Source organism: Trachurus japonicus, chromosome 6, assembly GCF_045865225.1.
Source record: "Trachurus japonicus isolate A0001 chromosome 6, Traja_1.0".
Taxonomy (NCBI): Eukaryota; Metazoa; Chordata; class Actinopteri; order Carangiformes; family Carangidae; genus Trachurus; species Trachurus japonicus.
In genome coordinates this window covers 25,055,313-25,069,069 of record NC_140912.1, presented here as the reverse complement: position 1 = coordinate 25,069,069, position 13,757 = coordinate 25,055,313, and the positions used below count along the sequence as shown (strand labels likewise).

At 41.1% G+C, this 13,757-nt stretch overlaps 2 protein-coding genes across 3 annotated transcripts; one reads left to right on the top strand and one right to left on the bottom strand.

The window, feature by feature from the left end:
* The first annotated feature begins 671 nt into the window (after window positions 1-671).
* atp6v1e1a (ATPase H+ transporting V1 subunit E1a) lies at window positions 672-4,570 on the top strand. The gene is made up of 9 exons (XM_085779956.1): window positions 672-859; window positions 1,338-1,403; window positions 1,864-1,973; window positions 2,542-2,608; window positions 2,908-2,997; window positions 3,095-3,163; window positions 3,295-3,389; window positions 3,552-3,639; window positions 4,158-4,570. Exons 1-9 carry the CDS (start codon window positions 827-829, stop codon window positions 4,218-4,220), a joined length of 681 nt encoding a protein of 226 aa, XP_085636082.1. The 5' UTR covers window positions 672-826; the 3' UTR covers window positions 4,221-4,570.
* Window positions 4,571-4,791: 221 nt separating this feature from the next.
* slc25a18 (solute carrier family 25 member 18) lies at window positions 4,792-11,896 on the bottom strand. Of its 2 annotated transcripts, XM_085779954.1 has the most exons (11): window positions 11,686-11,896; window positions 10,903-10,946; window positions 10,136-10,543; window positions 9,777-9,899; window positions 8,802-8,857; window positions 8,480-8,570; window positions 8,237-8,352; window positions 7,806-7,995; window positions 7,040-7,194; window positions 6,436-6,511; window positions 4,792-6,306 (listed from the first exon to the last, which is right to left on the bottom strand). In XM_085779954.1, exons 3-11 carry the CDS (start codon window positions 10,153-10,155, stop codon window positions 6,165-6,167), a joined length of 969 nt encoding a protein of 322 aa, XP_085636080.1. In that variant the 5' UTR covers window positions 10,156-10,543; window positions 10,903-10,946; window positions 11,686-11,896; the 3' UTR covers window positions 4,792-6,164. The 2 variants fall into 2 exon arrangements, with proteins under 2 accessions (XP_085636080.1, XP_085636081.1); XM_085779955.1 differs by lacking the exon at window positions 10,903-10,946 and having other exon boundaries at window positions 11,686-11,820.
* Window positions 11,897-13,757: the final 1,861 nt, after the last annotated feature.

The following is a 13,757-nucleotide window of genomic DNA, read 5'->3' as shown; positions in this document are numbered from 1 at the left end:
TTGTTTTTTTTTTTTTGTATGTTTGTTTGTTTTTGTTCGACCATTTTGAAGCGATAATCAACTTACAGTGAGAGTGCGCGATGTTGTTAATGAGCAAACGTTAATTAAATTTGCCAGCGGAAGCGTATCCCAGCAACCGCAAGTGTGTGACGTAGGTTAATTATGTCTGACAAGACCAGACGAAATGTTACGTGTGACCTCTCCTAACTGAAAATAGTTGATAACCTTCAATACAATTTACAGAATATATAATATATAAATAATGGTCTGCTGCTCTCACACACAATCAAATCATACACACAATATAAATCAACATGAAATAATACATTTGATAAAAGATAAACTATAAAATCATACACACAATAGAAATCAACATGAAATAATAGGTTTGATAAAAGATAAACTATAAATGTATCATAAAAAGTGACTCAATTCTCAATTAAAAAAAATTCAACGTGTGAAAATAGTAAATTGATAACCCTAAATAACCATTACAGTTATTCAACTCTCTCATAACCATATTATGAAATAATTGTCTGAAATTGTCACCAGTGTGTGTCCACCAGGTGTCCACATGACATAAAAAAAAATTGAGAGGGGAGGGGCGCTAATCTGTTCCCTTATCCTGAAAAGGACTGGATCTGTTGAATATATGTTTTATTTTGAAAGTTGTAGCCGGAAGTCGTGTTTTATCTTCGTCTGAAAACAGCCCAGAGGAGAAGAAGTGTGTTTCTAACTGTTTCTGTGTTACTCGTCCGGGGAAGACTTGCAATTGTTTTTAATTTTTTACAGATTTTGCATTAATAACACATTTTTAATATCGGACATGGCGCTCACCGACGCAGATGTACAGAAACAGGTAAAGTAGACAATGTTTGGCTCGTGAATTTTCGCTTAAACTTGACCAACTTTGTCCCAGTGTCTTGGTTTATACATTGAAGTAAACATGTCAAACGTTAGCCAAGGCAAAAGGGCTCAACTCTGAACTACTGCTTACATCTATCTAATCTAATGATCTTCTCTAACTGTACTATCCCAACGTTACAGCTCTTTTTTTAACTGATTTCAGTCACATGAAAGAGAATTGTTATGTTATGTTACACGTGTAAAAAAGTCGGATCAAGCTATCGTGGGAACATGTTAACGCTTCCCTGATGTTGAGCAATAATAAAAGTCACCTGAGTATTTTAGGGGGTAAATTAGAATGACATATGTTTGCTGTGATATGTTTAGCATGCTTTGTGAATTGGCTTGTACCTGTATTTAGTAAAATGACATGACGTGATGATCTGTTAAGGTTGAACTTTATGTAACATGTCTTGTTTGTCTCGTGTCAGATCAAGCACATGATGGCCTTCATAGAACAAGAGGCCAGTGAAAAAGTCGAAGAGATAGATGCGAAGGTAATGAAGTTCGTCACGTCAGTGTGTCAGTCTTGTGATTTATGCTGAATTTAGTGTGTTTTCAACTTTCAAGTGCATTAATATCCTGGTTTGGCCTCATATCGTGTTGTTGTTAAAATTTATGTTGTCTACATGGAGGATGAAAAACCTGGCTATTCATACCCTTATGACAGTATCCAGGTTTCTGGTCATCTACATACTGTAGGTGTGTCTTGATGTCTCACCATCTAAATACCTACTTGGAGATGTTACAAAAATCCATAAGGTGTTTTATATACTACAGTATCCTATAGCTATGAGGGGGCGGGGGTAAGGTTCCTACAATTGCAATACAGTGTATGGATACAAAAATATAACTGGTGAACTCCAGAAACACGATCATAACCAGGATATTAGCATGCATGATGTAAGCATCCTAAGTGATTGGTGATGCATCTTACTCACACCCAGCTGTTTACAGGCAGAGGAGGAGTTCAACATCGAAAAAGGTCGTCTGGTGCAGACGCAGAGGGTGAAAATAATGGAGTACTATGAAAAGAAGGAAAAGCAGATTGAACAACATAAGAAAATGTGAGTTGTTTGTTATTGGCATTGGGATATTGGTGAAATAATAATGACACTGTTGTTTTACCCCCTCTCATTACTGTATTCATTATTTAACAGAGGTGCTATCAGTATTTTGAAACCTTTGCTTTATATAATGAGCCCTCCTACATCCTACTTCCAGGCACATTGAGTTAAAGTGAGAGACAGAGGATCATGTGATGTTGGAATCTCTATGAAACATAGTTTAATGCCTCTTTGTCTCAGTTTGCCCATCTCTGTCAGACATTGTTGATTATGCCCCATCCCTCCCCCCTTCCACTGTCTTGGTTTCTTTTAAATCTCAGTGTGCTGCCTTTTGACGTTGTAACATCACGATAGTCATAAGTAGATATCTGTAAACTGCAGTGCTCCTGACCTCTGCATAACTATATAACTGTTTCTTTAAAATAAAGTTGTAGTGGCACAGTTGGCTTGAAATCAGCGTGTTGTGGGAAACTGGTGGTGTCACACATAACAGCGGCGTTACAGTGGTTCTGCATCACATGTTAATGTAGACATTTTAACTCAACAACTTTTTCTCACACTGTCACAGCCAGATGTCCAACTTGATGAACCAAGCAAGGCTGAAGGTGCTGAAGGCCCGTGACGACATGATCACGGTTAGAGATCATTTTTAAGGTTTTATGTCATATAACTGATTATTATAGTTATTCATTTAATCAGTTTGCATCAGTGTGCTTAGGTTTGGTTCATAGATCATAGAAAAATAACATTTACATGTCACCACTGACCAGCATTTGATCACAAATAACTACTATTACAAACCCTTTTATATAAGCTTTACTTACTTAAATTCTTGTCTGTCTTATGTAAGACATGTGGAGCATTTATGAGCAGCATGTTTCTGTTTCAAAGGATCTAAATTCACTCTCTTTTTCTACCTGTTTTCTCTTCTCAGGACTTGTTGAGTGAGGCCCGTCAGAGACTTGGAGAGATTGCAAAGGACCCTGCCAGGTATTCCTCCCTACTGGAGGGGCTGATTCTTCAGGTAAATGATCCAGTTGCTCCCAACTTGCATCCTGATGAGTGACTGAGTTGTTGGTTCTCCATCTCCACGTTCCCGCTTTGCATTTCTACTTTTTCAGGGATTCTATCAACTGCTTGAACCCAAAGTTACCATTCGGTGCCGACAGCAGGATGCAGATATGGTTCTGGTGAGGTTCAGCCAACTACACGTTATGTTGTGATTTTAGAGAACAAGGGGGTCAGGAGTCTTTGTGTCTTTTTTCTGCATTCATGATTGTTGATATTGCTTTGCCTATTTTTCTGTTTTGTAACCTGGAAGGCTGCAGTTATTAAGAACGTCCCAATATACAAAGAGGCAGTGAAGAGCAACATAGAGGTCAGAATTGACCAGGAACGTTTTCTACCATCAGAAATGTAAGACACATTTAACTTACATCAACGTGAATTAATACTCCTTGATTCATGTGTAGAAAATGTGAGATTTCTTATTTTCTATGATGATTCTGTGATTATGAAGATAAAGACTACTATGGTTCCTGAATATTTGCACTAATGTCCCACCCTTTGTTTCAACAGCTGCGGAGGAATAGAAATGTATAATGATAATGGGAAGATCAAGGTGGCCAACACTTTGGAGAGCCGGCTAGAACTTATGGCACATCAGGTAGAGTAACTCTGACTGTACATCTAACATTCAAGTCATCATTTCTGCTCTACACACTACACCCACTTCCTGCTGTTGCCCTGCGGAGGGCAGCAGACACCACTGGGTTTCCAAGTGAACTTAATTATCTAAAGTTTGGAGGGTTGAAACAGTGGTGAGTCATGCCAAACACTAATTTAACAATGTTAATTGACTGTCTCTTCATTGAGTTGAGGTCAGATAAGGATGTAAAATTAATTTTGCTCTAATTAGAAACATCTCTGCTTTGCTTTTGTAAGGTAATTAAAATGTTTTACTGTAATTCATGCTTTGTGTGTGGAGTACTTTCTCTCTCCACAACTCTGAGTGCTCAGAGGACTTTGTCTTGAGCTTTATTGATAGGTCCGCAGAAGAAACAAAAAAGGAATATTGAGGAATTTGCATTTTTAATGTTGCTTCGCTATGTTACTCCAATAATTTCTTCAGGTTTTTCCTTTTTTTTCTCTCCCTCATTTCAATCCTGACTTTACCTGTGACAGATGATGCCTGAAATCAGAGTGAGCTTGTTCGGTGCCAACCCCAACCGCAAGTTCATGGATTAACAGTGGATTTGAAGGGAGCGGTGCAGCAGCAGATGGGATATTTAAGGTGACCACAGACTATCATCACAGTGTACAAGAGTCTGCACAATCACCTGCCAGGCGTAAGGGTCAAGGAAAAACCTGATTTACATTAATGGGGTGCTATGAATGTGTTTATATGTCTTCCTTTTTTTTTACTGAACAATAATTCAAATGTGCACTTTTACTTGCGTTTCAAGAGCACTATTTTACCTCTCTGTGGATTGTCTAATGGACTGCTGCAAATTGCAATGGTGTTGCAACTATGCATTGCCCGAGTTGTTTTGGGTCAACTGTTACGCTTTACTAACTGATCGAAATAATCAAAGCTACATGTTAAGACACACTTTTCCTGCACATAATTCGTTTACATGTTTTAATGCAGACTACAGTCTTAATGAGGCTGATCGTCTGGTATGTTTGCCAAAGATAATTTTACCGGTAGTTTGACTGCGTGTCGTGAGCATGTGTGGACAGAGATAGGATGTTAACCATTGTTCTGAAGCACTTAAAGGACAAACACCAAAGAAATAAATGTGTGACACGGAAAAAATCAGCATGTTTAAGATATCTTTATTTACAGCTTGTAAACAAACAGTTTACTCAGGCTATGTTCACTCTACAATGAGGAAAATGTAGTAGCCTAGGTACACTAGTCACATCAAAATGTATCTTTCATTAAAAATGTAAAAAACAAAAAAAAAATGCTTTTAGTGCCACCCAGTGGACTTAAGTAATGGCAAACAGTTGGCAAGACAAGGTGCCATACTCCCTCCATGGGTCTAACAAATACAATTGTCCTCGCTAAATTGGACTCAAGTACCAAAACAATGTTCGACACCACCAGTTCCGCTGAATTCATTTAAGACTTACAGTTTTGATGCTTTAGAAACTATCAGCAATGATAAGGCTTTAATTGCATTTTTTTTTTTAAGTTATTGTGCGCACATTGTTTGAAGCAACTTCTTTTTTTTTTTTTTTTCATGTACAGTATAACTAAGCAGTATAAACGGCCCTAGGCTTCTCACAGGTTTTATTTAAACCCTTCCAAGCTGTGAAGAAGAGGAAGTCAAGGCTACGAGACAGTGGCCCAGCAGTCTAACCTGTGGCCTTTAGGCAGGAAGTGAGCTGTATGTTAGGGTATATTGTACGCTAAATAGGGATTAAAGCATTACCATCAGATTAACAAATGACCTTAGAGACACTAACAGGCAGCACCTCCCAGTCCAGTGAGGGAATCCAAGATTACAACTCAGACCTCACGGATGGAGTGGGAGGAATGCGTAACAGGGTTGGCCAAAGGAGATTGAGCTCCTCCTCCAGAGAAACGCATCAAACAGTGAAGTCTAAATGACTGGCATCTGATGGTCAAGCCAAATACCCAGTTCAGACTCTGAGGTCAGATATTAGACAATAGTACTGACGGGGAATTTGTCACTAACGTTGAAATGATGCACAGTTCTTCATCGCGACCATGATCAATGGTCAGATTGGTAGGCAATTTAGTTAGCAGCCTCAAACAACATGCGCCAGCTCTTTCTCAACATCCAGACGGAAAGGAAGAGCCCCAGACATATTGCAGCAAGCGCGCAGGGATAAACCAGACAACTTTGGACACATACCCTCAGATTAGTCACACACACACAGACAAACACAGGACCCTGTTTAACCTACTGAACCCTGCTTGACAGCATGTAGAAACCTAGAGAAAGTTGATTAGTGTGAACCGTTCGGTCCACATGTTAACGAATAGAGCCTCTTCTCTTCATATCTTGGACCTCTTCCTTTGGTTAGCCTTCTCCCCCCCCCCCCCTCACTCTCTGTATTCACTGTTTGCTCAGCGGTGCCATGCATTCGATGCAGATTAAAGCAGCAGGTTATGTGTACAGAGATAACACAAACTGCCGCCAGCATTGCCAAGCACCGCTACTCCAATAAACCCAACGCCATCTCCCCTACCCCTAGAAAGTAGACACCCTGCGCAATGCCAAAGAGAGGAGCGATGACTAAAGCACGACACGTCGCACCCTTTAGGAATGCTGATGGGCCCTCTCGCCTCATGATGCGCCTGCAAAAGTATACAGAGAGGACAATGGGGGAGAAAAGCGTTGAGACAAGCATTGGTTACGTAGCCCCTCACAAAGGCAAATATTATAACAGCCTTTTTTTTTGTTTGTAATAGCTTTTATGGTCATACCTTGTGCAGTCAATAATTCCTCTATATGTGTCCTCCCCCTCTCCTTTTTGCAAGGTCTGCAGACGAGTCTTTATTACTGTATGGGTATTTAAAAGAAGGATGCACCGTCATTACATAAACTGAAAGATAACTGAGTGTTAGAGCAAACAAAAAAACCACAGGATGGTTGTAAAACATATATAGATGGATGGATAGATGGATGGATAGATAGATAGATAGATAGATAGATAGATAGATAGATAGATAGATAGATAGATAGATAGATAGATAGATAGATAGATATGGTTCCAGTTGCAGAACCATATGAAGAGAATATGCACAAAGAAAAAAAAACACAATTCTAACAAAAACAAAGTCCCAAAAGTCAAATATCAAGTCAAATATCATAGACATGTGCAAAGGTAGCAGTAGTTGCATTGTCGACTAAAAGCTAATATAGCAGCACCTGGATAAAAGTCAAAAACCCAATGGCCACGCACTATTCACTTTATTTAGTCAGAACGGAGTGTCCAGGTGCACAAACATACTGTCTTTGTGAGAAGCAAAGGCTATGCCCCCATGCACATCCCTCCCTTTTTCTCATTCATTTCTTTCTCCAACTCACCATCCAGTGGAGTTACAGCCACAGCGGCCACTGAGCCGGCGCCGCAGCCCGACAGAAAGGACTGCCAGAACGGTGCCCGGTCACCTGCTTTTTCCAGGCCCAGCGCATTCAGGTTGGCAAACAGCGGGAAGTAGATCATTGAAAAGGGGACATCCCTGATTTAAACAAAAAACAAAGAACGTTTGATTAAACAAGGTGGAGGGAACCTGGGAGAAAGGCTGATCTTGACAAGTTTTGGGGTCATGGGAAGGTTAAACTGAGAGACACGGCCTCAGTCAACTACAGTACGGCAGCCAGACATAGCTGCGGGAATTTATTGACCAGTGTTCACTGGAAGAGGTGTCAGGAAATACAGCAGTTGCAACATGGATTATGCAATCTAAAATCAACTTATACAAGCAGTGACAATAGAGTTAAATGAATAGATAGAGCTGCAAATCAAAAGCCAGTGGCCAAGGCCATATAGTTTATGGTTTATATAACATTAGGGCAGACTGGGGGATGCCAGTGACAACAAGTGAAAGTGAAACCCCATGGAAACAAACTCTGGCAGACATTTGGTTGGAGTAGTTCAAAACACTTTAAAACAATAGTAAATCACTCTGATGAGTCTCAGTCTGGCTTTTTTTTCTCTTTTCTTTTTACTTCAGCTTTAAAACAGTAACCAGATATGTACCATAACATTAAAAAGGAGAAAAAAACAATTTACATGTAATGTGTATAAGTTGAGAGGGAATGTGTGACAATGTCTTGTCATGTGTATGACCTCATTAACGTGGCCCCTGCCCCCCTGTAGAGGCCGGCCAGGCCACGGGTCCTCAGCAGCTCCACGGTGATGCTGGTAGCCGAGGGCCGTTGTGGAGGGGTCGGCCGGGGTTGAGCCGGTTGGGCCACCAACGACGGAGCTGGACCAGGAGCAGCAGCCTGAGCTGCAGTTGGCACAGGCCTTTGTGCAGCTAATGGATAAACACAGACGGTCCCAGGTTAGAAAACACATACAGACTGATGTAACCCTGCAGCCTTCACTGCATGTGCCGGACGTTACTGAACAAAGCGGGGGTTATCATCCATTTGTTCATTTGCAAAGACATACTGTAGTACATCAAAGTCAATAGGAGATGTCTGTTGAAAGACAAAATGCGTCTAAACTTATATCAAATAGGAAAAAAGTGCTCCACAATCCAGTCACCAACTCACCGAGCCTTCCTGCGTCCTGCAGCTGGATCTTAAGCATCTCCATAGGAGTGGTGACGACCACCTGACAGGTCCCAGCCCCACACCCTGCCAGTACCTCCCCCCATAGGGGCAAATGTCTGGAAACACAGTGATATGTCTGTTCTGATGGTCTATTCTCTATGTTTCAATATAGCCTATTATTCTGTAGTGGGGGGTTATTTTGATGGAGATTTGTTGTGTGATGAATCAGTAAGGGTAAGTTACCCGTCCTTAGAGAGCTTCTGTCTGAAGACATCGTTGGCTGCCAGCTTGATGGCTTTTTCTGGTGTAACAAGTGTGAGGTTCACTGCTGCACCTGTGGAAGACAAACAGGGCTGATGACAACAGACTCCACTGAGGTACACAAATAGAGCCGACCCACACGGGAGCTTATGGCTCACCAACGTGGGGCTAACAAGCACCGGTTATTGTAATGAAAAGATTGAGGGCTGACGGGGGAAACAACAGCGTAGGTGGGCAGATTAAGATTATAGTAAAGCGGAGTTGTAGCATCGCTTGTCACAGGGATTAGAAATGCAAAGAATACCTCTGTAACATCCAAAATAGCCCTCCGAGCGTACCGTCTTCGCCAGGCAGTCCAGCCTTCAAAGACAAAAGACAAAACAACAAATACTTTGTCTGTTTCTGTGAGTCTTAGAAAACAACCTAATAACAGTCACACCATTAACTCGATGCTATCTATGAATCAGATCAGAAATATTATGCCATGGCACCATCATCACTGGCCTAGCCCTCACTGAAATACACCATGAACCTCTATCCTCTCCCCAAAACAAACTAGACAAACCTGATAACTGGTGTTTAAAACACGTGTTCTTTGACGGACATAAGAAACATCCAACTCCATAGCTGGGCTGTGGGGAGAATAAATTATCCAAACCACCCATCTTTCCAGCTTTCCATCTCTGACTCATAGTGGAAAACCGCAGTCTGCTAAACACAGGATGGCCACACCCAGTCAGCCACTAGTATTGATGCCCATCAGATGTTTGGAGTCAAAAATTCAGGGTGAGCGTGTCTTTTAAGGACACAAAATTGTTGTTTTTTCCCCCCTGCATGTCTTGATTTTGTTTCCAACAGACTAACTGAACTGTTACTCCATCAAAGCACACGCTGTAAACAGCCGTTCCCCTGACATGACCCCATGAGTGAGTTTTGCACAGTCTCACCAAACCTCTGCACCAAATATGGGAAGAGAGTGTTTGGCTGCGCAGCTTCACCCTCTGATATTCAGCAGAAAAGTATGCAACATGTGGTCATCTGAACGATGTTATCTTTTGTGTCGCTGAAAATCGAGAGTGCATGAGAAACAGATATTTTGAGATGTAACAGTTTTAGACTTTGACAAAACTTTTGCATATATTATCAGCAGTTCTCCCCCTATCATATAGAAAAAGCATCATTCAGTGTGATGCCATGGCATAAAGGTTGCAGTAATGAGAAAGTCCTGTCTTTGGATGTAACAGATCAATAACAGTGGGCGAGGGGGAGCCCTACTCACATTCCTTTGTAGACTTGGACGCCCTGCTGGTTCTGTAGGCGGGTCTTGGCCAGGTCAATAGGAAATACACATGTCACACCAACCAGGCCTGCCACGCCCCCATTAATCAGCTTAGCAGGGAGGCTGCGAAGGGATCAACATAGACACACGCATGCACAGTCCCATTTACACATAGTCACCAGCACAAGGCATGCAAGTGACACATCCATTCATTGTCAAAAAAGCCCACAGATACAAACACACACAAAGAATTTCCAACATTAAACATTAAAGAATTAACATTAACGTTAAGCCAGCTGCTGCTTCAACTTGGTGAATACATCCTCACTGACCAAAACAAACAAGATGAACATACATACCTAACTTTCTTCTCCGCCATCCTGTTCGTGTTGGGGCTCCAGGCCCAGGTCCACTACTTCTCTCCTCTTCCTCCTCCTTCTCCTCCCTTGCCTACCTCTCCTCTTCTCCTTCCTCTTCCTCTTCCTCTTCCTCTTCCCCACCACACTTCGGCACGCAGCCCAAAGTTGTCACCACAGCTTAACCCCCGCCTGCCTGCCTGCCCACCCACGCCACGAATGGAGCTCACCGGTCCTCGTTAACGCGGCAAGCTAGTAGTGAAATGCCTTCCTCTCCTCCCCGTTACGGCAGGGGTGGACGCCCTTTTTCTCTGTTGTGGCCAGAAACCACCGCTGTTGGGTTATGTGTCCTCTGGCCAGCCTTTCTGCTTTGTTGTACCTCAAACCAAAAAACGAGCCCACTCCCACTGCCTGAAACAACAGAACACATGCAGGTAATGTGCATTGAATACCTCCAAAGTAGAGTGCAAGTGACACCAATGTGTCTTTATCCTGTATGACAATAGGTTTTTATTTTCTCTCAAAGCCCTGCTGAATAGAAATTTATAATGGCTTTATAAGGTAGTGGTTCTGATGGAAGAATGACACATTTCACATTGACTATAAGGGTCTATAAACACCAGACTTTGCCATTCATAAATGTGAATAGAGGCATATCCCTGGACTACCACACAGAGACAGAACATCTTGAGTCTCTCTAATCTGCCAGCTAAAAGGGATAAGAGTATTTGATCTAGGAAGGAGGGCAGAACTGAAAATGAGTGGCTTACCGATATTCTTTTTACTGCATGTGGAATCCAGCTTTCACAAAGGACTGAAAAGAAGATTTGAATGGAGGTTGATGAATTTGTATGACAAGTTTTTTTTCTTTCTTTTTCATTGTGGAAGTACAATAAGTGGTGGTCTAGTCTAAGAATCACGCATCATAGATAATACAAATGATGTTAAAACCTTATCTAGGGTTTACAGATCTTTACTTCTTTTACCAGGGTCTCACTTTCTTCCATTGTTTTTCTGCCTTTTCCCTTCCTGACTTCCCCCTTCCCTCAGCTCCCTAATTAATCTCTCTCTTAATCTCTCCACCTCCATTCTGTCTCTATTTTTACCACTGTAAACCTTCCCTCTATCCTCGCCTGTCTTCTCTGATAGTAGCGGAAACAATCACTTTTTTACTTTGTTTGCCTTTATCTTCTCGATTTCTATCATGCAATGCCTCTTCTCCATCATCATTTCAACTTTTTCATCTCCAAATATTTCGTCTATTCCACTTCAAGCCCTGTCTTTTCCGATGCTCGATCCTAGTCACATATTCTACACATGCCTTTCACTGAGCCTCTTTCTGTGAAACTTTCTTTCAGCTCAGCTCCATTCACACACACTAGTGACCCTGCCAAAACACTGACAAGGGTGCCTCACCCCAAGCCAACCCCAAATTGCACTAGAACACCCCGCTCACACAGTTCACACAGCATAGCCCCACGAGACAGCTTTTAAAAAAAAAACGTAATTTTCCTCCATCACACAGACATAGCAGTAGGGAACAGGGGTCTTACCTCTGTCGGTGCATCCCACAGACAGGATCAAGCTGTCCACTTTCCTTTCACTTCAACAATGCGTGCAGCAATGGTAGTCAAGCGAGAGCGATATGAGAGAGCCAGCCGCCACTCAGGGGCCGTTGCACAAACACCAGCATTGTCCTCCTGCCTCTCGTGGTCCCTCCCTCTCGTGGTGACTCCCTGTGTGACACAGCCACAGCAACACTGCTCTGCACTAACACAACCCGACATAAACTCATGCCTGTGGAGCTGCTGCCACAACACTCACAACAGAGGCAGCAGAAACAAATGCCCACAATTGTAACGTGTGTGTGTGTGTGTGTATTGTTTTAAGAATATGTAGAGAAAACAAAACAAAACAAAACCAAAAAAAAAAAAAAAAAGCTGCACACCCCTAATGAGCTCTCTATTCAACAGCCCTGGCATTACATAATACCTCAGGACTCTCTGAATACCTCAGATTTTCTCAGGTTTACAATCACTACAGGGTAACAGAACTAAACCATTGTGATTATCACTGTTTGGTATTTCTTTACTATGTCAAAGTATGTGAAAGACAATTCTTAAAGTACATTAAAAAAAAAAAAAAAGTTATGTAAGGACCTTCAACAATGAGAGCATGTGACCACCACAGCAATTGCTAGTTGTCCCTAATCTATCTTTTTTAATGAGCATTGATTGATGTATTGATTCCTGTTAATGGAAAAACTGTTTCAATCATCGGTAGTGAAAATCTTTCATTAAAGATATTTTTCTAATAGCATTTTTAAAATATGGTTATGCCATACACTGTAAAAATAAATGTATACTTAGATGACCAAACAGAATTTGCACAGAGGATCTAGCAAATAAATATTTATTAATACCTTATGTAATTGAATGCACAACTCTACATCAAGCATCAATCAAGAACACAATGCATGGAGTGCTGCTTGGGGGTAGCAAAAAGGGTATCCCTCTCCCTGCTCTTCAGTCAGGGAGATTGCAAGCTTCTACATCAAACATATGAACAAACTTTGACTCTATAAAAAAGTATAAATGCATGAAAGATAAAAAAAAAAAGTCGTCTAAATTACACAGTAAATATAGGGCTCAGATATACCAGTTATATTCTTTATATACTAGATGAGAACACTGAAATGTTTCAGACATTAAAACAAGTCAGTTTTATTGTAGCAAGTACAATGTGGCTTCATTCTGATATATTAAAAAAAAAACATAACATAAGGAGATATTACACACAGAAGAAAGTAGTTAAATTAGCATATGATAGGAATACTTGTACTGATATAACCAGCATTTGAAATGTTGTGTCTAGATTTCTCACAAACTCCAAAGTCAAATCAGGTGGAAAAATCAGTGCTATTATCAGTTGAAGTGAGCGGCCAATCAGACCACCCTCCATAAAGATATAATAGACAGTTAATTACATTCAAAGAAAAGGCTGAACCACAGCTCTTTTTGCCACTTCAGTTTGTTGTACTGATCCAACTGGGCAGCTCCTCTTTGGGGTTTTGTAGTTCACTGGCCAGGACATGCCACCAACATTTCCAGGGTTACAGTGACTAATAATAAGATCAACTCTGTGATCCTAAATCAGAATAAACCAAAGTAGCCTACTCAAATTGATTAATTAATAATTATACATACAATGGGGAGCATTCTCTGGAAAGTTAATGGGGATCTAATGCATGCAGAGCAGGGTTAAGACAAGCTTGTGTTTAAAGATGCAGTTCACACTTAACATCCCATAACTGATAATTCCCTCCCAGCTCATTGTTTATGATTTGACATACTTTAGTTTTAAATTGGGACATCACACTTAAGGAGATACCTGATTGCTATGGCATGTAGCAGCGTCACTAACTTGGGACTGATTACACATTATTTAGGGCTTTTAGTGCCTGAGGTTGGTGATGTGAGATGGTCAGTTAAGTCTTTCCAAGATCTCAGGAATGTCATATTTGTTGACCCCATGACCCTTCCTCTAGCAGTGCTATTATGCCATCATACCCACTCTAGCATCTTAAGCTTTACACCTGAAGAGGACATTTTACCAACCTGTTAGA